Genomic DNA, 23,517 nt, shown 5'->3' with positions numbered 1-23,517 from the left:
AACTGTTTCCTTTTTTTATATCTCCAGCACCTAGAATAGTGCCTAGTACATAATAGGTGCTTAATAAATGTTGAGTTGTGATTCTGTGAACTCTCCTGTACTGCTGCTTATAATTTGAAGCTGAGGAAAAGAGATTTGGAAGGGCTGCAAGGGGCCATCTAGTTTGTCTGCCATTCCTTCCCTGTTGCTCCCTATGCTCAGTTCTCAGGCCTTAAACATGGTGCCATCTTCCTGAAGAGGTCTTGAGTGGACTGCCAAGGATTCTCCTAGAAAGGGTGTGTTGGCACATGAAAACATCGGGACTGGCAGGAACAAGGTGAGACCTGTAGGTTCTTTGTCCTTCTGGCGGAATCTGCCTTGGTGGCTAGGTTGCTCCTTACTTTCTGTTGAAGATGCCACAGGTGTCAGAGTTGGGGGGTGCTCTGAGAACTCTGTCCCTTAACCTTGCTAATCAGGAGATGAAAAGATGGTAATCTGCCAGGCTACAACATACACTGATCCAGGGGCCCAAAATACTGCTTAGGAAGAAACTACAGAATTCTCTGTGGCAATCAATGACTATTGGGCAGGACCAGGGATCTTATATTACAATGCACTTCCTTATATCAATCAACATGATGAGAGCTATTAGGGCACCAAAATTTGTTGGATGCTGACAGTACCATTCAAGGTTGCCCTTTTCATCCCTATCCCACCACCCAGCAATTATACCCCTGGTGAGTTTTACCCCTATCTTTCCCCTATTCCTTTATTCCAGGTGTAAAAGTTCCTAGTTATTGCTCCAAATATGGTATTCATTCTTTGTTCTGCACATTCAAACTCTTATGGGTTCAAATCTGAGCTCCTATGACTCTGGATTCAGGGCCATTTCCACCACACTGTGACATTCAATCCATATTAGATGACCTCATTGTGATGGTTGTAGGGGAAGAGTCTCAAACTGGGGTAGAGGTTGGACTAGATGACTCTTGGGTTCCTTCCACTGGGAGGGATTCCATGTATTAGTGTCAAAGTTTTTTTTTCTATAGTCTCTAGGTCAACTGAGAGAGATCCCATCCTCTGCTCCAATTGTCCCTCTGTGGCTCTGTAGACTTTCCAGGATCCAAGAAAGATGGAGAAACTGCTGAGCTTGAATCTGTAGGTGTAGATGAAGAGAGCAGCCACTCCAGAAGAATCCATTTGCTTCCTCTCTAATGAAATAACTTTCCTTTTAGAGAAGAAACCCAGAACACAACCAGTTGTTGGCAAGATGATGACCTCAGGGGATCAGAAATAAGTTTTTGGTCTGGAAATCCAAATCTGGACCCAAGGGAGTCAGAGAGAAAACTTTTGGAAGGCACTCCCTGTCCAGGATATAGCAGACTGGGAATCAGAGGCCCTTGGTTTGAATCCTGGTTTTATTATTTATTAATTAGTGTGACTTTGGACAAGTCACTTAACCTCCTTGGCCCTCATTGTCCTAATCTGTAAAATGGAGAGGAAAGGCCGGTTTAGTGATCTCTGAGGTGTTTTGTTTTGTTTTTTAACTCCCCAAGTCCTAAGGAATAAACCTGTCTTTCCATATCACTTCCTTCTGTTTCTAAAGAGGTAAACAAAACCAACATTTGGGTCTTTGTACTACCTCTTCTTCTGGGGACCAGCTGTGTCCTCTTTATACGTGCATCCCCTCACCTGGCCACAGAAGGAATCCCAGCCAGAGACTTCCCAGAGAATTGGGAGAGATTAGAACCCACCATATAATCCAACCATCCTTCAGCCCCCACGTGTGATCTGAGGGCAATTCAGTAACTAATAAACCAAATGGAAGAACGTAAGTTCCACTCCCTCCCCCCAACTAGAATATAAGTTTCTTGCGGGCAGGGGATGTTTCCCTTTATCTTTATAACCCTTGCACATAGTAGGCGTTTAATAATGCTTATTGAATTTAATTGTATTGCATTGCATTGCTAAATGGAAGATTAAAACTCTGCCAGTCGTAGGGTGGATGAACATCTCATTCAGGAAAGAAAAGTCTCTCTAGGAAGTCTTCCCCAGAGACACTGATCCGTTTGCTACCAGGGACTCAGAAGCAAGACATGCCTCCTCTCCTCACTTCAAATATAAGGGCTTTTTTCTTCTGGACCATGGACAATGTCCATCCTAATATAAAAATGATACATCCAGCTCTCTCTCTTCCTCTGTCTCTAATACATATAAGATACATATCACTTAAGAGACTAAGTTCTGACAGTATTAAAATGTTTGTGCTAATTCTTGTAACCTGCATTCAACTTGGTAACTGCTGGTAAGAACATCAATTTGACTGCTTTGTCTTATTGAACTGTTATGTTATAATACCATCACTGTCCCAAACACCAAAATATTGGGAAGGGGGGTGGAAGGACGGAGAGCCCAGCTGCTGGCTCTTCCCCACCCTCCCCAGTGAGTAGCTCCGCACTTGCTACCTCCTTCTCTCTGTCCCAAGGCAGTTCAGCCAGGTTGTCTCATTGGCCATTCTGAGCATGCCATTGGCTAGAATTATGTCACCTCCCACACCTTCAGTAGCTGTGCCTAGAACCATCCCCCTGCTTCGACCCTCAAACGCACATAAACTGGCAATCCTTTCCCTTCTCCCTCGCCAGACTCCACATTCATACACTCAATTCCATCGGACGGATTCCACCCAATGTATGCAGAAGAGAGACAATCCAATCCAAAGACCGTAGATTAGGAAGCTTCTAGAGACTGGCCACACGGAGAAGACTGAAGGCTGGCTGGCTGGCTGGCTGGCTGGCTGGAGGGGATCGAAGGTGAGACAGAAACAGAGGGCTTGGGATGGATTAAGGTTGGAAGAAGAGTAGTAAGCCATTCGTTCGTTCTCCAGGGCAGAAACAAGGCATCCACTGGGGAGGCTCAGTGATATGGTGATGAGTGGGTCAAAGCCAGGGGGTGAAGATCCCTGATGATACCTACATAAGTCCTCTGGAGTCTCCTGGTAGAAGTAGAAAAACAGAAGGGGAAAGAAATGCTGGAAAAAGAAGAGGGAGAAGGAAAAGAACAGACAACAAGCTGCTTAATTCACAAGAGTTAACCAGGAACCACCCAAGAAGAAGGGCAAGAAGAGTCCAGTCTTATGTGTTGTTTAAGTGCGGCGAGCTTGGGACTTCCTCCTCTTCCTGGTCGTCCTTCATACCTTTCAGTCTCTGTCGAGCAAAGTCCTCAAACACAATGTCGTCATCGCTGACAGGAGAGAGAAGGAAAAAGCTGTCAGTAGGGGAAGGGACATCCACAGGGAAAAGTAAAAACCAGGGCAACTTAGGGGCAAGGTACCAAAAAGGCTACCCAGCTGCCCCAGCCCAGGCCAGACATGGCTACAGTCCACAGGGTGGCTCCAGGTGGGTCACAAATAGACACTGCTTTCTATAATGAAAGTTAGGGAGGAGCTGTTGTTGAGGGGACAGACATCTGGGGTCAATTCACAGCCAATTGTGAACTGATGTGGAAACAAGAAAGGAAGAGAGAATCACAAAATCTTTGAGGTAGAAGGGACCCCAGAGGGCAAGTAATTCAAACCCCACCCAAACAGGAATCTTCTCTACAACATTCCTGACAACGTGCACCCCATGGGCTACAGTATGCCTCCATGTTCTGGAGTAACTAGGAAGCATTTCATGTGAAAAAGATCTGGCGCTCTTAGTAGACCACCAACTCAACAATGCAACATGTCAGCCAAAAAGACTAATAATGTGAGCTTAGGCTTCATTAGGAAAGGTGCAGAATCCAGAAACAATAGTTCTGCTGCCCTCTGCTCTGGGCAGATGCTTTTCAGAGTACTGTGTTTGGTGCAGGGCATAACATTTTAAGGATGACAGTGGCCAACTGGAGCACATCCAGAGGAGGGTGACCATCCAGAGGATGGTAAGGGGACTGGAAACCCTGCCACATGAGATTGAGTTGAAGGAACTGGGTATATTGTTTACCCATGAAGAAGGGTGTATGTTACAGCTATTTTTGGGTATCAGTAGGCCTCAGGTGCAGAAAAGGGATTAGACTCATTCTGTTTGGCCCCAGGGCACAGAACATGGCACAATGAGAGGAAGTTAAAGAAAGGAAGGTTTTGTTTTAACATAAGGGAAAACCTCCCAAAAACGAAAATTGTCAGGAGATGGGCCCCATATATCTCTCATCAGTGTGATCACTCTTTCTCTCACTGGCTCAGTGAATTCTCCATCACTGGAGGTCTTCAGGTGGAAGCTGGACAACCACTTGTCAATGATATTAGCAAAGGGATTTCTCTGGATATAGATTGGATTACATGCATTCTGAGGTTCCTTGCAACCCCTGAGATTCTGTGACTTCTGGAAAACCAGGGCTGATTCTTGGGAGTCAGGAAAAAACCAAAAACCCCAAACCACCCGAAAGCACAGCCTAAAAGACACTGGTACCAGCAAGAACCAAGCAGGGCAAGGCGGGCAAGGCGGGCAAGGCGGAGGGCTTCAGGGTGGGAGCAGATGTCTCCTCGCAGCTTTCCTAGCTCAGGGATACCCCATGGGGGTGAAGGGTGGAGTAGCAGGACAGACGACACAAGGAAAAGGAGAGGGCCCAGCTTGCATGCTAAGGGTTTCAGGCAGCCAAGCTTGCTGCCGGACATGCCAGGCCAGGCAGGATTCCTTGCAGGTGCGTTAGGCCAAGCATTTCCCAAACCGTGTCCACTGGAACCCTGGGGTTTTGAAACAAGAAAATTTCAATACTGAGCCATATTCTCCATTGCCTTAAAATATGAAGTTTGAAATTCTAGACTAAAAACACTTAAAATGGCAATCTGAAAATGTGAAAATATGCTCCAAAATTTCCCCCATCCCATCTTTATGGGGAGGGGTACCCCTAGATTCTCCCACTCGCCACTTATAGGTTCCATATATATATATACATATACATATATATACAGATACATATACTATATATACATATATACATATACATATATATATATATATATATACACACATGTATATATACATATATACCATATTGGTCTAAAGGGAGGCCACTTTTTTCCCTAGACCTGGCTTGTGCAAAACCTGAGTATAACCCATAATAGGTATTATTCTTCAGTGTTCAGACTTTTTATTGGTTCATTTCCACACACTGGAACTTCATGTAAGAGGCACTATGGCCTGGAGGCTGGGGAGCTGTCCTTTGCTGAGGGCTATGGAACTAACCCTTAGTAAGTCACTTAACTTTCCAGTGCCCCAAGACAACTCTTTAAGAGCATATTATGGGTTGTCTTCCCCTGCTTAGAACAGAAGCTCCCCACGGGTAAGGATTTGTCCTTTTTTTTGTTTCCCCAGACTATATCATGTGCCTGACATAGAAGGTGCTTAACAAACGCTTTATCTAGCATTGATGGAGAGAGTTTCTATACTAGACAGTCACCTCAGGGATGAAATCATTGACCTAAACCTCCTCCACCCCCACCACTCCCACATTAAATTACCATTCAATTTAAGTTAATAAGCACTTATTAAGCACCTACTATGTACCAAGCATCTACCTCAGAGGCTTAACAAGTGCTTTGTAAATTAAAGCACTATGTAAAGGAGAGTTATTATCTTAGGGGAGCAGCCTATAATTAGACCAATATGGTGTCCCAGGCCCCAAAGTCTCTGATGGTCAAGTGGTTTGGGAAACACTGAGTTAGCTGTGAATGGGCCTGACTCATTAGAGGTTAATATGCCAATGAGCCAGGCCATTCCCTCTCCTTCCCACCACAGCCGGTCTCCTACACACACACACACACACACACACACACACACACACACACACACACACTCACTCACTCTCACACACACTCACTCACTCACACTCACACACACATACACTCACACTCACACTCTCTCTCTGTCTCACTCACTCCCCTCCCCACCCATACATCCAAAGTCAGGGTTCAGCTTACTTTGTATCAAGTTCTATGAGATTGGTATCTATGGGCGCTTCATTCTCTGGAACTAAACACAGGGAGTTAGGACACGGGGTTAGTGAGTTTATGCATGAACGACTGGCTGCCCAAGTCACAGCAACCATCGCCACACACACAGAAGGAAACAGGAAGGGAGGGCGGTGGAACTGAGCATGGACTAGTCTACAGTTTGTCTACAGATAGCACAATTTAGTGAAAAGAACATCAGACCTGACGTGAGAAGGGCTGGATTCTAGTTCTGATACTATTACTCACTAGCTGTAGGACTTAGGGTTAAGTCCTTTTCCCGCTATGAGACTCAGTTCCCTCCTACAAAATGAAGGCACTGGTCTAGTGGGCTTTTAACCTGGAGTTTCTGGACCCAAGAGGTCTATGGATAGATTTCAGTGGGTTTGTGAACTTGCATGGGGAAAAAAATTGCATCTTTATTTTCACTAATCTCTACCTGAAAGTTAGTATTTCCTTCTATTATTTAAAAAACAGTTCCATATGGGACAGCTGGGTGGCACAGTGGATAGAGCTCTGGCCTGGGAGTCAGGAGGACCTGAGTTCAAATCCAACCTCAGACACTTGACACTTACTAGCTGTGTGACCCTGGGCAAGTCACTTAACCCCAACTGCCTCAGGAAAAAAAAAAGCCATTCCATGGGGCAGCTAGGTGGTACAATAGATAGAGCACCAACCCTGGTGTCAGAAGGATCTGAGTTCAAATCCAGCCCCAGATACATACAAGCTATGTGACCCTAGGCAGGTCACTTAACCCCAATTGCCTCAAAAACAAACAAACAAAAAAGCATTTCCTAAATTCTTTCACTAGATTTCCTAAGGGGTCCATGATACAAAAAAAAGGTAAAGAACTCTGTCCTTTCCTGCTCTAAAGGCCTAGAAATGGCTTCCAGGCCTAGAAGGACTTTGACTTTTCTTCTCTTTTCTTCAGGGGTGGGTGATGCTGTGATTCAGGGAGATTGGGGCTATGTGTCCTCCCAAACAACCCCTTTTCTAGGACCCTCTCTGAATGGTACCATGCCAGAGCTCATTCTCACCCCCCACTTCAACCCCTAAAGCTAACCCCAACATGAGACTGGAGAATTTGCAAGAGCTGGGATATGGAGAGAGCCCATCCTCAATGTAGTCCCTGAAAGCATTGAATCCCAAGGGTTAGGTGTCCAGAGGTCACTGTACCCAACTCCTTACCTCCAAGTTGACCTGTGCTAACCTCAATTCAAGGAGCCCAAAATGGAATAAGGACAAGTGGCCTGGATTGGAGGTTAAAGGACCTAGGTTCCCTTCAGCAAGTCACTTCAATGGGACTCAGTTTCCTCATCTTTAAGATGAGGTAGGGGGTGCTGAACTTGATGATTTCTAAGGTCCCTTTCAGCTCGAAACCTATAATCCTATGAAATTAGAAGGGAAAGACAGGGAAGGAGGAGTCTGTGCTTAGAAAGGCCCCCAGAGTCAGGAGATACCACGGACTCAGTATAGGACTCCTGGTGGGATGTTTCTCATTTCTGGGCCGTGGCTCACTCCTCTGGTCTCCACATTAACACTGTTTTCTCTGTTCTATGTTCTAAAGTCCCTTCCAGTCTGATGCTGTGCTTCTAACCATGGTTCTTATGCTGTGGTTCTAACGTTCTGTGTTCTAAGGCACATTCTAGATACAATGATTTCCCCAGTGCCATTTTCTGTAACCTTCACCCCCAGCCCTAATCTTATCACAGGTCAGAGATGGACATGAAAGATGGAGCCAAGGTAGTTCCTAGGCTGACCCCCAAAGAAGCAGGAGAAATCCCCATCTTGATGACCCTTCCCAATAATAAGTCAAAGGCGCTGGAGTTGAAGATAAACTATTAGTCCTATCAGTTCTTAACTGTGTGTCTGTGGGAAAATCTTTCAACCCCTTTCAGCCTCTAGTTTCTTTCTCTGTAAAATGGGAAAACTTGTGCCCTCTGCACTTCCCAGGGTTACTGTGAGGAAAGAATTTTGGAAACCTTAAGCGCTATAGAAAGGGAAGTTATTTCTCTTCTAATCCTGCTTCTTGAATAAGGCCCCAACCCTTCTAGACTCCCCCAAACATACTCACCTTCACGACGTACAGGTTCCTCCCTGGGCTTCGGGTGCATCAAGGTGAAGGGCAGTTCTACAGCCACATCACTGAAACAGACAGAAAAATGAGCTGAGCTCAGGTCCCAGAGACTCTCCTAGCCTAGCCCCCTTCAGGCCTCCCTAAGAGACAGGCCTCCCTCTGATGTTGGGGGATGGGGGACGGGAGGGAGCATTTCTGTGTTCAACATTAATAAATCAGCCTGGGTCTGAGTACCAGCTCTACCTCTGCCTTGCTGCATCACCATGGGGAAAGTAATTTCCTCCCCTCTCCCCCAGGTCTGGCCCTCAGTTTCTTCCTCAGTAAAATGGAGAAAATAACCCCTTCCCTGTCTCCTTTCTAGGGCTGCTGTGAAAAATAAATGAGATCATGAATGAGGAAAAAACTCTATAACATGTAGAGGGATATACATATGTGAGAGATGGTTAGTACATAATCATTACATAATTATTCAACCACCATTTATGAAGCCCCTACTTTATACAAGATCTTATAATTAGGGCTGGGCGTACAAAGATAGATGTACCATGGATTCTGCTTTCTAGGGGGTCTATAATTAAGTGGGGGCAGGGCAGCTAGGTGGCACAGTGGATAGAGTCAGACCTGGAGTCAGGAAGACTCCTTTTCCTGAGTTTAAATCTGGCCTCAGACACTTACTGGCTGTGTGACCCTGGGCAACTTAACCCTGTTTGCCTCAGTTTCTTCATCTGTAAAATGGCAAACCACTCCAGTATCTTCACCAAGAAAACCCCAAATGGGGTCACAAAAAGTCAGACATGACTAAACAACTAGACAACAACAATGGTGGCAGGGCAAGGGTGAGGGTGATGGGAGACAAGTACACAAATAACACTGATAGGAGAGAGGAAAATAAATGCAAAGAAGAGAGGTCCAGGCAAAATGTTATGGGAAATGGTATTAAGGAAGCTAAAGGAAGACTTAAATAATTGGAGAGATATTCATTTTTTATGGTTGAGCCATGCCAACATGATAAAAATAAAGCTGCTACCTAAATTAGTTTACAGAGTTAATACCACATCAATCCAACTGCCAAGGGGTTACTTTAGATAATCAGATAAAATTATGACAAAATTCATTTGGAGGTGACTTATAATGGGAGTAATGAAAAAAGTAAGAATGAATGGAGGCTAGCATTACCAGATTTCAAATTACATTACAAAGCAGCGATAATTAACTAAACTATTTGGTACAGATTTTAAAAGTTAAAAAAGTAGCTCAGTGGAAAAAACTAAGTAATCCATCCTTATAAGTAATTAAATGCAGTATCCCAATGTTTGATAAATGCAATACTCTACTGAGGATTGAATACTAGAAAGCATTCTGGCAGGAAACAGTCATCTTACACCACATATCACAATTAAGTTTCCAAACAGAAAATGAACTTAATGTATGAGATCACATCATTAAAATAATATTAGAGAAAAGAAGAAGGTATCTTTCAAGTCTAGGATAGGGGAAGGAATTCATAACTAAATAAGAAACAGAATAGATCACAAAAGTCAACATTGGACAATTTTGATTAGAAAACTTAAAATACTCTTGCAAAACAAAATAAATGCAGTTGTAAGAGCTGCATTTATTATCATATTTATTTTATTATATTTATTACTATGTTCTATAATATATTGTTTATATATTATATAATTATATAAATTATTGTTATATATAAATATAAGTGAGAAAATATTTGCATCAGATTTCTCAGATAATAATCTATTACCTAAAGCATACAAGTAATTGTGACAAATATAAGGCTATGAGCCATTCCTCCAAATTCTCACTAGACTCTACCTTCTCCCACCAGCTCTCTTCCTATATGTCTCCTCTCATCTGCTAAATTCCTTGAAAAAGCCATCTTCATTGTTGTTTCCACTACCTCTCCTCACTTTCTTCTAAACCCTCTACAATCTGGTTTTCAAACTCATTATTCAACTGAAACGACTTTCTCTGAAGTTACCTATGATCTTTTCATTGCCATACCTGATGGCTTTTACTCAATCTTCATCCTTCTTGACCTCTCTTGCAGCCTTTGACATTGTGGACCACCCTTTTCACCTGGAAATTCTCTGTCTCTGGGTTTTCATAATACCTTGCTCTCCTAGCCACCTGCTCAATCCTCAGTTTTCTTCATTAGATCTTCATCTATACCACACCCACTAACTGTGGATAGATGTCACCCCCCAAGGCTCCCTCCAGAGCCTTTTTTGATTTGCTCTCTACTCTCTATATTTGATCATCTCCATCAGTTCCCATGTGTTCAAGCATTGTATATATCATTCTCACATGGCTATACCTAGCTCTAGCCTATTTCCTGAGCGCTAATCCCACATCACCAACTGCCTAGTAGACATATCAAAATGGATGTGTCATAAACACTTCAAACCCAACATGTCCAAAAGAGAAATCATTACCAGTCCCCCCCCCCAAAAAAACCCCATCTCTCCTGTTCCAAACTTCCCTATCATAGTCAAGGGCACTGCCATGCTCCCAGTATCCCAGCTCTGCAACCTTGGTGTTGTCTCAGACTCCCCCCTCAACTCACGCCATCCATCCAATCAGTTGATAAATCTTTTCATTTTCTTCTCAACCACCCTCTTCCACAGTCAACACTCTAGTTCAGGCACTTACCACCTATCACCTGGACAACTGCAGTAGCCTCCTAGAATTGGTCTCCCAGACTTGAGGCTCTCCCCACTCCTATCCATTTTCTATCCAGCTGCCAAGTAATTTTTTTTTAATAGGACAGCTCTGATCATGTCACCCTCCTATTCAGTGAACTCCTACAGCTCCCTGTGGCCCCATGCCTAGAATGCTCTCCCTCCTTCCCTCTGACTCTTGGAATCCTTGATTTCCTTCAAGACTCAGCTCAAATATCACCTTCACCAGGTAGCCTCCCAGTTGTTGTGCCTTCCCCTCTAAGGCTGCCTTCCGTCTACTCTATAAGGATCTTGTAAATACCTATTTATTAAGCTATGATCTCCTCATTAGAGTGTAAGTTTCCTGAGGGCAAGGGCTGCCTTCCTTTTTATAATAATGAGATAATATTTGTAAAGTGCTATAAAAATGCTAGCTATTATTTATGTTGCCAGAACTTAGCACACAGTAAACACTAAATTAATGTTTGCTAAGTGATTAACTTAACAATGAAATGAAAATAGAACAGATACCTTTAACTGGGAAATGGCCAAACAAATTGTGGTTTTGAACGTAAAGGGGATTTTTTTACATCCTAAGAAACAACAATATGAAGAATTAGAGAAGGATGGGAAGACTGATACAGATTGAGGAAAACGGACCCAGGAAAACAACATACACAAGGTCGACAAAGATGCAAATGAAAACAACATTAAATATTGTTCCTAGAAAACAGAAAGAACCTCAGCAGAAAAAAGCCTTAGAGATAGGGAAACACAGGCATGTAAAATTATATATGGTCTCAGGTAATTTTTTAAAAAATGTTTTTATTTGATACAAGGACCAGTTTGGGAGTGGGAGGGAAGTGTATCAGGTTATGACTGTGATCTAAAAAACTAAAGGCATCAATAGATCACTTTCAGCTGGGGACCACCGGGATATAGCATTTGAGCTGGGCCTCAGTGGATGGATATAAAGCATAATAAAGTTGAAGTCTACTATACATAGTCACAGGGTAGTGAAACAAGCCCCAGGCTAAGGAGTCATGAGCTACAACTCTGTCCCTGACTTCCTATGTAACCTGGACCACAGACTGATCCCCTACCTTAACCATAGGTCTACCTAGCCCTGGACCCTGGACCCACCTAGACTTCTGAGAAATACAAGACACCCTAGTCCCAATAATAGGCCTTGGGTGTCCGGCCACTGAGGGAGAATGGGCCTGGCCCAGCTCAGGAGCAACTGGGTCATAAGAAGTTGAGTTACCTGGATGCGAGATCTCCCAACAGGCTGGCGCAGATCAGAGGAGGCAAAGAAGAAGGCAGAGTTCAGAGTGGGAGAGACCAACAAAGTCATCCATGCAATATCTGTAGCTCCCAGTGGGGATAAATGAGGGAGATAAGACCATCCTGGACTGCTAGCTCTCTATGTTAGATATGGAATCATGATATTGATAATAAAATTGGAGTGCAAAGAGTCCTAAACTCTTTGGATTCCTGACTCTGACAATGACTCCCAATGTGTCCTTGGACGAATCAATTTACCTCTGAAGCTAAAAAATCAGGCGGTTAGACTAGATGATCTCTAAGATGCCTCCCAGCTCTGACATTCTATGGTCTGAGGTCTCTTCCAGCTCTGACATTCTGTGTTCTAAGATCCCTTCCAGCTCTGACATTCTGTGTTCTAGGCCCTTCCAAATCTGATGTTTGGAATTCTAAGGTCCCTCCCAGCTCTGACATTCTCTGATCTAAAGTCCTTTCCAAATTTTGTATTCCAAATCTCTCTCACCTTTGACATTCGGTGTCCCAAGGTCCCTCCCAGCTCTAATGGTCTAACGAAGGGAAGAACCCAGAGAGAGCAGAGGGGCCTGGCTCACACCTGGATGGAGGAGTGCCCCTGAGGCACCTCTGGCTTGGCACCCCTCCCACCTTGTACTGTCCTAGCCTCCGAGGGCAGGACCCAACACTCACTTGGTAAACTTCATGCCCCCAGCAGAGAAAGGCTCCATGAGGTCTGAGATGGAGGAAGAGGAACATGCAGAAGAAGAAGGAGGAAGAGGAAGGAGGTAGGAAGAAGATAGAGTGAGGAAGGAAGGAAGGAAAGAAGGAAGGAAGGAAGGCAGGAAGGAAGGAAGGAAGGCAGGAAGGAAGGAAGGAAGGAAGGAGGGAGGGAGGGAGGGAGAAGACAGTGGGAGGAGTGAGGGAAGAGGAAGGAGACAAGGATAAAACAGAGGTACAAAGGAAGGAAAACAAGAAATACAGAAGAGGGAGGAGAAACAAAGAGAAGGCAGCAGAGATGAACAGGGAGGAAAGGAGCAGGAAGAAGAAAAAGTAGGAAGAGAAAGGAAAAAAGGAAGGAGGAAAGAGGACTAGAAGGCGGAGGAGAGGAGCATGGAGAAGGAGAAAATGGAAGAATCCTCTGAGGCAGTGGTATAAGGAAGAAGAGATAGAAGAATAAGAGGAGGAAGAGGAAGATGGAGGAAGGAAGAAGAAGAGGAGGGACCAGGGGAGGATGGAAAATACTTGGAGGAGAAGAGGGAGAGAGGAAGAAGAAGGACAAAGGATGAGGGAGGAAAGAGAAGATGGAGGAGGAAGACCCCACACCCCTTTCATTCTCCCCAGGTAAACCCAGCCTTGGGCCAAAGCCATTGAAGCTACCCCAGATGATGTCCCAAGCAAGGAGGGGATGGAGAGAGCATTTGTGGAATGGACCAGAGCTGAGGCTGACTCCTTCCTCTCTCCACCCTGCTCGGGAAGCCTCCAGCTTGAGGTGGATGCCCCAAGGGGCGTTGGGAAGGGCTTGATTTTGTGAGGGGAGATGGAAAGGACTGGGAGAAGGGAATGGAGGAGCAGGAAGGATGGGGCCCACTTACCCGCCTCGGGAAACGACCAGCTTGACTTTGACTTTGTAGGACACGATGATTCCCAAGATCTCTTTATTGGTGCCATCCCTCAACCTGCAGTGTTTGGGGAAAAAACAAGTCATAAAGACAAGAGGTAGGGGAAGGAAGACTATAGAGGAGGAAACAACACAGGATAGATGTGGAAAGCTGAGCAGAGGAAATGCAAGCCTCGGGATACCGAGGAATGAGCTCTGCGCCTGGGGGTAACGGTCTGTTCTGCCACTGTGGTTACCCTTACTCTACAACCCTGGCTAAGAATGGACGCAAAAGGGACCCATGAGTTCATCAAGCCTAACCTGCACCAAGCAAGAATGCCTTCTACAACTTCCCTCCTCCTCCTCAACAGCAGCAGCAGCAGCAGCAGCAGCATCTATATTATACTTTAAGGTTTTCAGAGCACTTTATAAATGTTATCTCATTAGATCCTTTCAACAGCCCTACAAGCTAGGTACTATTATTATCCTCATTTTACAGTTAAGGAAACTGAGACAGAAGTTAAGTGACACATGATCTGAAGCAGGATTTGCATTCAGGTCTTCCTAACTGCAAGTCCTATGCTCTATCTACTGTGCCACCCAGCTGCCTAAAGTGGCCCCAAGAAGTGACCATCTAGCCTTTGCCTGAAGACCTCCAGGTAGAGAGGAAACTTTCTATCGAATGGAATAATCCATTCTCCTTTTGGACAGCTCTAACTGTGAGGAAGTTTCTCTTAGAGACATTGTGATGTCATCAATAGGGCCCTGGACTTGCAAGCCTTGAATTAAGTTCAAATCTGGCCTCAGATGCTCACTAGCTCTGTGACCCTAGGCAAGTCACTTCACCTCTGTCTGGCTCAGTTTCTTCATCTGTAAAATGAGGAGCTTTTGGACTCAACGCCCTGAGGCCCCTTCCAATTCTAAATCTATAATCCTTACACAGACTCTCCATCTTCCTCCCAGCTCTTTCACCTGTTACTCCTGGTTATGCCCCCAGGGCCACAAACAGGACAAGCCTACTTCCTCTTCCACGTGACAGACTTTCCGAGTCTTGAAGACGGTTCTAAGGTTCCTCCTAAGTCTTCCTTTCTTCAAGCTGAACCTTCCCAGCTCTTTCAATACATACTGAAATGGGTCAAACTCAAGTCCTTGGGTGATAATAGCTAACATTTATAAATGGTGTTTTTAAGGTTTGGAAAGTTATACGTATATGTTATTATATATGTGTGTGTGCATATGTGTATATGCATATGTGTATATGTGTGTGTGTGTGTGTATAAGAGCAGCTAAGTGGCACAGTGGATAGAGCACCGGGCCTGGAGTCAGGATGACCTGAGTTCAAATACGACCTCAGACACCTACTTGCTGTGTGACCCTGGGCAAGTCACTTAACCCCAATTGCCTCCCCCCAAAAAATGTGTGTATCTATATGTATGTATGTATGTGGGGGGGCAGGGTTTGGGAGGGGAGGAAAGAGAGAAGGGATGGTCTCTAATTCTTCCTGAAATGGAATGGCCAGAAGTATACCCAGTACTCTAGATGGGCCCTAACCAGGGCAGAAGACAGTGGGACTGTCAACTCTCTTCCAACTCACAATGTCTATGACTCTATGGGCCAGGCCTGTTTACAACATACAGCCCTAGGGCTGCTTTTGGCAAGCCAAAGAGGCCCTTGGGCAGTATGTTGTGCAGGCCTGCTGTAGGCCTTGCGCTCTAGGAGTTCAAGGCTGTCTGGGGAGACGAGAATTGTCAAGTGAGAGGCAATCTGATGTCCTGAAAAGCACTGGGTATCCGGATTCAGAGGACCTCAGTTTGAATCCATTTTGCTATTTTGCCTGTCTGACCCGAGGCAGCTCTGAGTTCAAATATCAACTTTACCTCTTATAAGCTGTGTGACCTTGGGTAAGTTAACATCCCTTCTGTGAGCCTCCATTTCCTCATCTGTAAAATGGGAGGCTAGACTCTAACATTCTAGATTTCTCTCTCCTATTTCATTTCTCCTTACCCTTCTATTTAATGACTAGTCTCCTTAGAAAGGGGTCTCTAGAACCACCTTAACTAATTTCCCCAGTGACTAATATGGTAAGTGATGTCTTCCCCTCAGATCAGGAGTCATGGCTACCCTTCCTCTGCCTTTTTTTTTGACAACAGAAAAGCAATTTCTGCTCAGGCTTGGAGGGAAGTGGGGATGAGGGGGTAAAGGGGAAGCATGATCTAAGGCCTTGACACTAAGGATGCTTAGAGGAGGCTGGGCTGGCAGGCCCAGGGAGGGCAGAAAATAAGCAGCCAAGGCCAGGAAGGGGAAATAGGGATCATGCATCCAGAAAAAGCCTGGGGAATGGACAGCCATGGTGGGGGATGGGGGAGGAATCAGGGGTATCCTCACAGGGTGCTAGAAGCCAAGTTGGTGTCTTCATGCTTCAGCTTGCCATCCAAGGCCAGGCCTCGCTTTTCACGGTTGTTGGCCAGGAATGGGGTAAGAGTGTAGACTTTGCAGAACGTTGAACTTGGAGCCACCATGTCACTGGAGAAAACAGAGAGTGATAAAGGAAGATGCTCTCCCTCAAACATCTGGCCCAAACAGATAGGCAGGTAAACCCACACACACACCTGCTCGCTCGCTCTCTCTCTCTCTCACACACACACACACACACACACACACACACACGTCACACAAGTCACACTCTCCCTCCCTTAGACCAATAGACTAATTGTGGAGAGTGAAACAGACTTTGAAAGAGAGGCCAGGTGGGCCAATGCAAAGGATGCTGGGTTCAAAGTCCAGGGACCTGGGTTCAAACTCTGCTAATTATTACCTGACACTGGGTAAGTCCCTTAACCTCTCTGGGCCTCAGTGTCATTTGTAAAGTGAGAAAAATGGGCTACATTGCCTCTGTACCTTCTAAGACTATCATTCTAACAACTAAATCATCCAGTCTAACCCCTGCCTTGGGGGAATGGATGTGCTTAGCACAGTGCTTGGCACACAGTAGGTGTTTAATAAATATTTTTAATTGAATTGAATTAGTCTAAATAAATGACTGATTGTTAGCATCAAAGCTGGAAGACAGCTCGGAAGCCATTTAATCCAACCACCCTCATTTTACAGATAAGGAAACTGTAAAAAGAGGCCCAGAGAGATTAAGTGATTTGCTTAAAGTCACACAAGCATTAAATGGCAGAGTTAGAACTTTCTTCACAAGAGTCCTTTTCACAGTACCAAGCTGGCCTCTCCCTGCCTTCCCTTCCTACGGCCACATCAGTGATGTTCTGAGAACCATGACGCATGGTATGGCCTGCCTGGGCCCCACTGGGCAGGCAGGGGAAGCCTGCTGCCACAGGTGAAAGAAACAAGGAGGTCTGCAGCCTAGAAGACAGGCCATTAAGGTTATCGGCTCTTCCAAATCATATCCTGTTTTGTATTACCGGCTTTTCAAATAAGTCATCTATTGTTTGTTGGGGGGTTTTTAATCCACTGTTTGGATTATGCTGATCGAATGTGAGCCACACTTTTATCATTCGCTCTTCAGTATTATCAGGTCAGGGTTTTAAAAAATTATCCATGCTTTTTTCTATTAACCATTTGCTGTTTTGGATTAGCTGCTTTAAAAGAAAAATCATCTAGCTTTTTTCACACCAAGAAGCAGGACGGCACAGAGATCAAGGGGACCTAGGGAAATCAAAGAGTCCTGATTTCAAGATCAGCCTCAGACACCTCAGGTCCTGGCTGCAGGACCCTGGGTAAATCATTTAAATCTCACAGTGCCCTTTTATTGTTCAGTCGTGTCCAACTCTTCGTGACCCCATTTGGGGTTTTCTTGGCAGAGATACTGGAGTGATATGTCATTTCCTTCTCCACCTCATTTTACAGAAGAGGAAACTGAGGCAAGCAGGGTTAAGTGACTTGCCTAGGGTCACACAGCTAGTAAGTGTCTGAGGCTGGATTTGAACTCAAGTCTTCCTGACTGTAAGCCCAACACTTTATCTACTGTGCCACCTAGCTGCCCTCACAGTGTCCAAAGCAATTTATTAAAACTACAAATAGCAGGTAAGTCACCAGTCTGCACTGGAGGAGAGAATTTTCACACCAGGCAACACCCCATGCTGACCAACTTGGAGAGCTATACCAAAGGAAAAAGACTTTTTTTTGAAACATTTATTTTTTAATTATCTGAAATTTTGAATTGTTTATTATTAGGAGGCTAATCACTCCTTAATTATCCATTCTCAGATTATCTGCTTTTCAAAAATCATCCCCTGCATATCATATTATCTCTTATTATCCACTGATTATTTAAGGGATTATCTACTGTTTAGTTATTTTTTTTAATTATCTATGGCATGAGAATTATCTACTGCTTTTGTTATCTGATTTGTATGTAAGGAGGGGAGTTGGAGGAGTTTGTGCTGATCTCTGTTTTTTTTGGACTCCAGGACCTGACCCCCTCCCCCCACCATTGGCACCAAGGGTCAAGGCTAGACATCAGAATCAAAATGCTTCCTACCCATCCCAGGTCCCATAGGGCTAACTTACTCAGCCTCCTCCACAGCCACGGGACATTTGTACTGTGCCGTATTGAACAGGCAGATGTCAGCATATTGGCGTACTATGGGCAGAAAGAGAAGACACCTTACAAGGAGGAAACCCTGGGGCACTGGAGAGGAAATACCAGGGCAGCCCCAGAGGCAGGGCCTCAGCAGACATGAGGACCTGTGGCCCACTGGCCAACAGACAGCTCCCCTTCTCCCAGGGCAGCTGTGACACACAATCACTCTACAAATGCCCAGAAGCATCTCACATCCTTTCCAGCCTCCCTTTGCAAAGTCCAGCCAGATACTGGCTGAGGTCATTCCACTCTACTAAACCTGTGTGGTTCACACACCGTCCAAGAGCAGCAACCCATTTATCAGCCCACATGGCCTTAACCATTCACTGTGTGCCCGCTGCCTCCCCTTGGACCCCTGAACAAGGTACTATGTGAAAGGCGAATATGGAGAATCCTTTCATCAACCCCAGGAAGAGGGTGAAGAGGGCAGAGCTCTCCCTACCGACTTCACCTAAAACTTGCTCTCCAAACCGTCATGTGCAGATCTCCCCCCAACGCTCCATCCCCCCAGGTACCTGAAATTTTTATCTTCTTCACTGTCTTGTTGGTGTTGTTGGTGACGTGGACATTAACACTGATGGGCTCTCCGTGGTAGTAGATCTGGGAGAAGGCGGAGTGGAGAGAGAAGGGTGGAGGAGTCATCATAGTCAGATGGGGAAGGGAACCGGCACTGATCAATTTACAAATCTTATCTCATTGATCTGCCGGTGGGGGCACCAGACCCCATATCTGTACTCCGGGTAGGTGTTTTTTCTCTATGGGGCTGCATACCCACTACTTCTCTGATAGCTGTCTTTGTTTCTGCCTCTTTCAGTCAAGAAAATTGTCCCAATTAGAAAGGAGAACCACCTAACACCATGATCTCAATAAGCCAGAAGCAGATGAGGAAGGGAGAGGGGACAATCCTCCTTCTAGACTCCCTTCCTCCAGCTTATTAAGGTCGAAAAGGACTATCCTGGCCTACACTCCTGGATACCACATCTCTGTTAGGGACTCCATGCTCTCAGGACTCTGTTAGGGACTCCACACTCTCAGGAGGCACCTCTCTCCCCAGAGATAACAGACGCTTCCTGAGGGGTTTTCCTATAGGCATTGGGATAGTGCTGAATTGGGATCATTTCTTCCCCTGACAAAACATTTGTATAGCACTTAACAAATGTTATCTTATTTGATCCTCACGACAACCTTAGGACAAAGGTGCTTTTATTATCCCCATTTTACAGATGAGGAAAGTGGGGGCAGACAGCAGTTAAGTGATTTGCCCAGAGTTGTACAGCTAGTAAGTGTCTAAAGCTGGATTTGAACTCAAGTTTTCATGACTCTTGGCCCACTGCTCCAGCAGAGCGCATGTGGTCTAACCTTTACATAGATGGAAACCCTCTCTCTGACATGCCTCCTCTGATAAAATGTTAAGCTCCTTGAGGGCAGGGGCTGTTTCAAGTTGGGTTTTGTTGTTTTTTTGTTTTGTTTTGAAGTTTTTTGTTTTGCTGTAAACCCAGTACCTAACAGATAGTTGGTGCTCAGCAAATGCATGCTGTTTGATTCTCCAGACTAAATATTCCCCAGTACCTTCAAGGGACCCCGGTATGGGCTGGTGTCCTGTCCCCCCCCCATCTGCATATTCTTCTCTAAACACACTTATGGCCCATGAAATGGACATACTTCTCAGAATGGGATCTGATCAGGGCTGAGGCCAGGGAGAGAGCATCACTTCGCTCGCCCTAGAGGTTAGGTCACTCATTGCAGACCAAGATGGTAGGCAGCAGCCTGCCATCACATCATTTAGAAGCAGGAGACATCTGGGTCCGGCAGCTAAAGGAGTAGATGGTAGACCAGCATCTGCTAAAGTTGAACTGGCCACAAGTTGAAATCTTCAAGGCCAGACTCAAATGTCACCCCCTGCATGATGCATTTCCTTATCCCACAGACAGAAAGCAGCCTTCCAGAGACCTCAGACAGGACTTGGATTCTCCTCTCTCACATACCCATCTTGTTCTATATTGTATCATTATTATCCACATATACATTGTGCCACTGCCTCCACCCCGACTACTGGACTGTAAGCTTCATGAAGGCAGAGACTGTGGGCTAGTGTTTGCTATGATATCTCCTCTCCCCGACACGTACACATTACACCCCAGTACCTAGTACAGGACTTTACACACAGTGGATGATTCCTATTTATTGAATAAACGAATGAATGAATGAACAGTAGGCACACAGTAGACATATGCTGATTTGCCCCAAGTGAATTCAAAGTTTCCTGACCCAAGGGATACCCCTGGAACCTATTTGCTTCTATTGACCCCAAAGTTAAAGGGAAGTCAAAACCAAAATTGACAAGTTGGGAGGGAGGGGTGCTACTAATGACTCCCAGAAATCCCCATACAACTACTTTCAATGGAGGAGGCTACCCTTACTTATTCACAGAACTTTTGGGGAAAAGGAGAAAAATCCCAATCCTTCAGCAGATCTGGTTGCCCTAATTTACTCCCAGCACACAGCTATGAGAGGAGATGCAGTCTCCCTTTCAGCAGCGGATGATTCTTCTGAACTATCCAGTCTAAGGAGGAAATTCTCAACACCCTTCTGGAGAGTCTGTTGTCTTTATTCACTCATACCATGCAGGGAAATGAAGGGGGAAGGGGAAGGCAGCAAGCCCACACACTCATACAGAGCAGAGAATCTAAGCTTTGGAAGAGAGCTCAGAGGTCATCTATCTATCTCCAACCCGAGTATAGGACCCCCCCCTTCAACATCCTTAACAAATGATCATCCATCCTCCATTTAAAGACCTCCAGTGACGGGGAGCTTATTACCCCAAGGCAGCCCATTCTACTCTGCTCTCCTGTTAGGCAATTAGTCCCTTTATATTTAACTGAATCAATCAATCAATCAACAGGGTTTTATTAAGCATGTGCTAGGCCCTAGAAACACACATAGTAAAATAATTCCTACCCTCAAGGAGTTTATATTCTCTCCCCATCCCCCTCCCACACCCAACTGGTCCTAGTTGGGCTTTCTGGAGCCAAGCAAAACAAAACTAATCTTTCTTCTTTTCATCAAAGCTTCAGATATTTGAAGGCAGACAGCCTGTCCTCACCAAAATCATCTTTCATTCTTGAGTTCAAAACCCTAGAGGATCATGGCAAAGTCCTAACTCTGTCATCAAAACTGCCCTCTCTACCCTAGCTCTTCAACCACCCGGGGCCCATTGCCCTTACCTCCTTGTCCAGAGAAGCCTCCAAGTGCAAGGGCTTGTCGGACATCAGAAACTGACGAGTCGTCTCAGCTGTGGGCTGGGGACCAGGCCTCTCTGGGGCATACTGGACCTTCCGGATAACCAGGCGCACAGAATTCCTGAACGAGCCAGGGAGAGGAAGAGATAATGCAGAGATAATGCCACTGGGGGCAGACAGCTCGGTCTCCTTCCCAAGACTCCCCAATGCTTTCCTCTATTCCAGAACTCTAACTCCCCTATCCCCACACGATCAAAACTGATACTCAGCCTAGCATGCTTTTAAGGTTTTCCAGGATCTGAACCCACCCTAACTTTCTGGGTTTATCTCCCTCCATGCACCCTTTGTTCTGGGAGCTCTGGACTTCCCAGAACATCCACATTCCTTCCTCCTTCTGTCTTTTGTTCATACCAATCCCCTTGCCCAGAACATTTCCAGTCTCCAATTCTCCAAATCCTACTAGTCTTTCCAGGTCCAATTCAAGGTCTACCTTCTCCAAGAAGCTCTCTCCCTGACCACTCAGCTTCCTACTTTACAATCCTGATTGTCCTTACCACAAAGTACAGGGCTGGTTTCCCACATTTATCCCAGTGAGTCTTAGTTGGATCTGTGATCTGCCCTGGAGATGCTGTCCTCTCTTTCTCCTGCTGGGATTCCCTCCAGAATAAGGCTAAGAACAAGCTGCTAGTGATGGTGATGATGATGGTGATGGCTCAGTGAGGGGGAGCTGAAGGTTCTGTGTGGGGGATGCAGGACTTAGGGCAGGGGAAGGAGGCTCAGGGAGGATATGGGGATTCAGTGCTGGAGATTGAGGCTCAAAAGGGCATGGGAGTCTCAGTGAGGGGGTGGAGTGAGGACTCAGAGAAGGGAATGGAGACCCAGGGAGGATATGGGGGAAGGGTGGGGATGGGGAATCACTGAAGGAGAATGGGGGCTCAGTGAGGAGGATGAGGCGACTCAGTGGAGAGAAACAAAGATGGCGCATGGTTCAATGGAAAGAATATTGGTGACCTAGATCCAAATCTCAGTTCTTCCTTCCAGTATGACCATGGAATCCTTTACCTCTCTCTGGACTATTTCCTCATCCAGAAAATCAGGAGGCCAGGCTAAATAACCCCTTAAGGCCCCTTTTAGCTGTAAATCTATGATTCCATGATCCTAAAGGGATGGAGAGGTCAGTCAGGGGGAAGAGCTAAAAAAGGAGGACAGAGGGTAAAGACTGACAGGGAATAAAGTGTGCTTGAGTTGGGGGGCGGGGGAGGCAAAGGAAAATATAAGACTCAGTGCAAAGTATGAGGGCTTAATGAGTGGGGGGTGAAGGACCCCTCAGTCAGAGGGATGGGTATTCAGTGAGGGGACAACAGCTGAGGGAGTGGGATGATGGCTCAGTAAGCCAACCGAGGGTCAAGGGCTGGCTCTTTCCAGCTAAAACTAAGAGAATTGCCTACAATATGAGAAATGTCCACCAGATGGCGAAGCTGGCCCATACCACCTGGGCCTCCAGATTCTCACCTTATGTTCGTTCCACCCTCATCCACCCACCTGGGTTACACAGGAGTGTTATTGATTGCCCCTATTTGGGGTTCATAACCTTAGGATAAAAAGCCTCCATCACGGCCCAAACCTTACCTTCTTTCACTTCCTGGGTCCCATTACTTAATCCTATAACTGACAATGCAATTTCCAGCATGGAGCTCATGCCTATCCGACTTCCTGTCTTCCGTCCGTAACATTCCCTCGTGTGTTTGATACTGACTCTTCTTGGAAGTCTCTTCCCTGATTAGCCCCCACCTGCCCTCAGCACTGGCTTTTTCATTTCCTGAGGGGAAGGGCCATGTTGCCCCTCTTCAGATAAGGGCAGAGGTCATGTATTTCCCCTCATACCAGGGGCTTCCAGAGTACTGGGAATACACCCTTGATTCAGATGGTGTCCGAGAGATAAAGAGAATACCAAATCCACTCTAGAATCCACTGGAGAGCTTCTACCATATATATTCTCATTTCCTCTTTAGGGTCTCATGTTACAGATGGGGAAAACTGAGATTCAGAAGGAATGTGTTCTCTTTAAAGCCACAAGAGC

The 23,517-nt window shown here is 45.5% G+C and overlaps 1 protein-coding gene across 10 annotated transcripts in view; it reads right to left on the bottom strand.

The window, feature by feature from the left end:
* Positions 1-1,898: 1,898 nt before the first annotated feature.
* The window catches only part of ARRB1 (arrestin beta 1), a 114,167-nt gene continuing 92,548 nt past the window's right edge, over positions 1,899-23,517 (bottom strand). For 5 of the 10 annotated variants that reach the window (XM_027848198.1, XM_027848204.1, XM_027848205.1 and 2 more), the window contains 9 exons: positions 21,423-21,558; positions 18,714-18,798; positions 18,126-18,198; positions 15,978-16,115; positions 13,588-13,674; positions 11,982-12,005; positions 8,040-8,110; positions 5,936-5,987; positions 1,899-3,219 (listed from right to left, as the gene is read on the bottom strand). In XM_027848198.1, the coding sequence (XP_027703999.1) occupies positions 3,111-3,219; positions 5,936-5,987; positions 8,040-8,110; positions 11,982-12,005; positions 13,588-13,674; positions 15,978-16,115; positions 18,126-18,198; positions 18,714-18,798; positions 21,423-21,558 (775 nt within the window). In that variant the 3' untranslated portion in view covers positions 1,899-3,110. The remainder of the gene's footprint in view (positions 3,220-5,935; positions 5,988-8,039; positions 8,111-11,981; positions 12,006-13,587; positions 13,675-15,977; positions 16,116-18,125; positions 18,199-18,713; positions 18,799-21,422; positions 21,559-23,517) is intronic. The other 5 variants (XM_027848199.1, XM_027848202.1, XM_027848200.1 and 2 more) reach the window with 5 other exon arrangements.

This window comes from Vombatus ursinus, unplaced genomic scaffold (genome assembly GCF_900497805.2).
Source record: "Vombatus ursinus unplaced genomic scaffold, bare-nosed wombat genome assembly UNPS02005659.1, whole genome shotgun sequence".
Taxonomy (NCBI): Eukaryota; Metazoa; Chordata; class Mammalia; order Diprotodontia; family Vombatidae; genus Vombatus; species Vombatus ursinus.
Note: the sequence above shows the minus strand (reverse complement) of the source record. Positions and strands in the feature narration are given on the sequence as shown.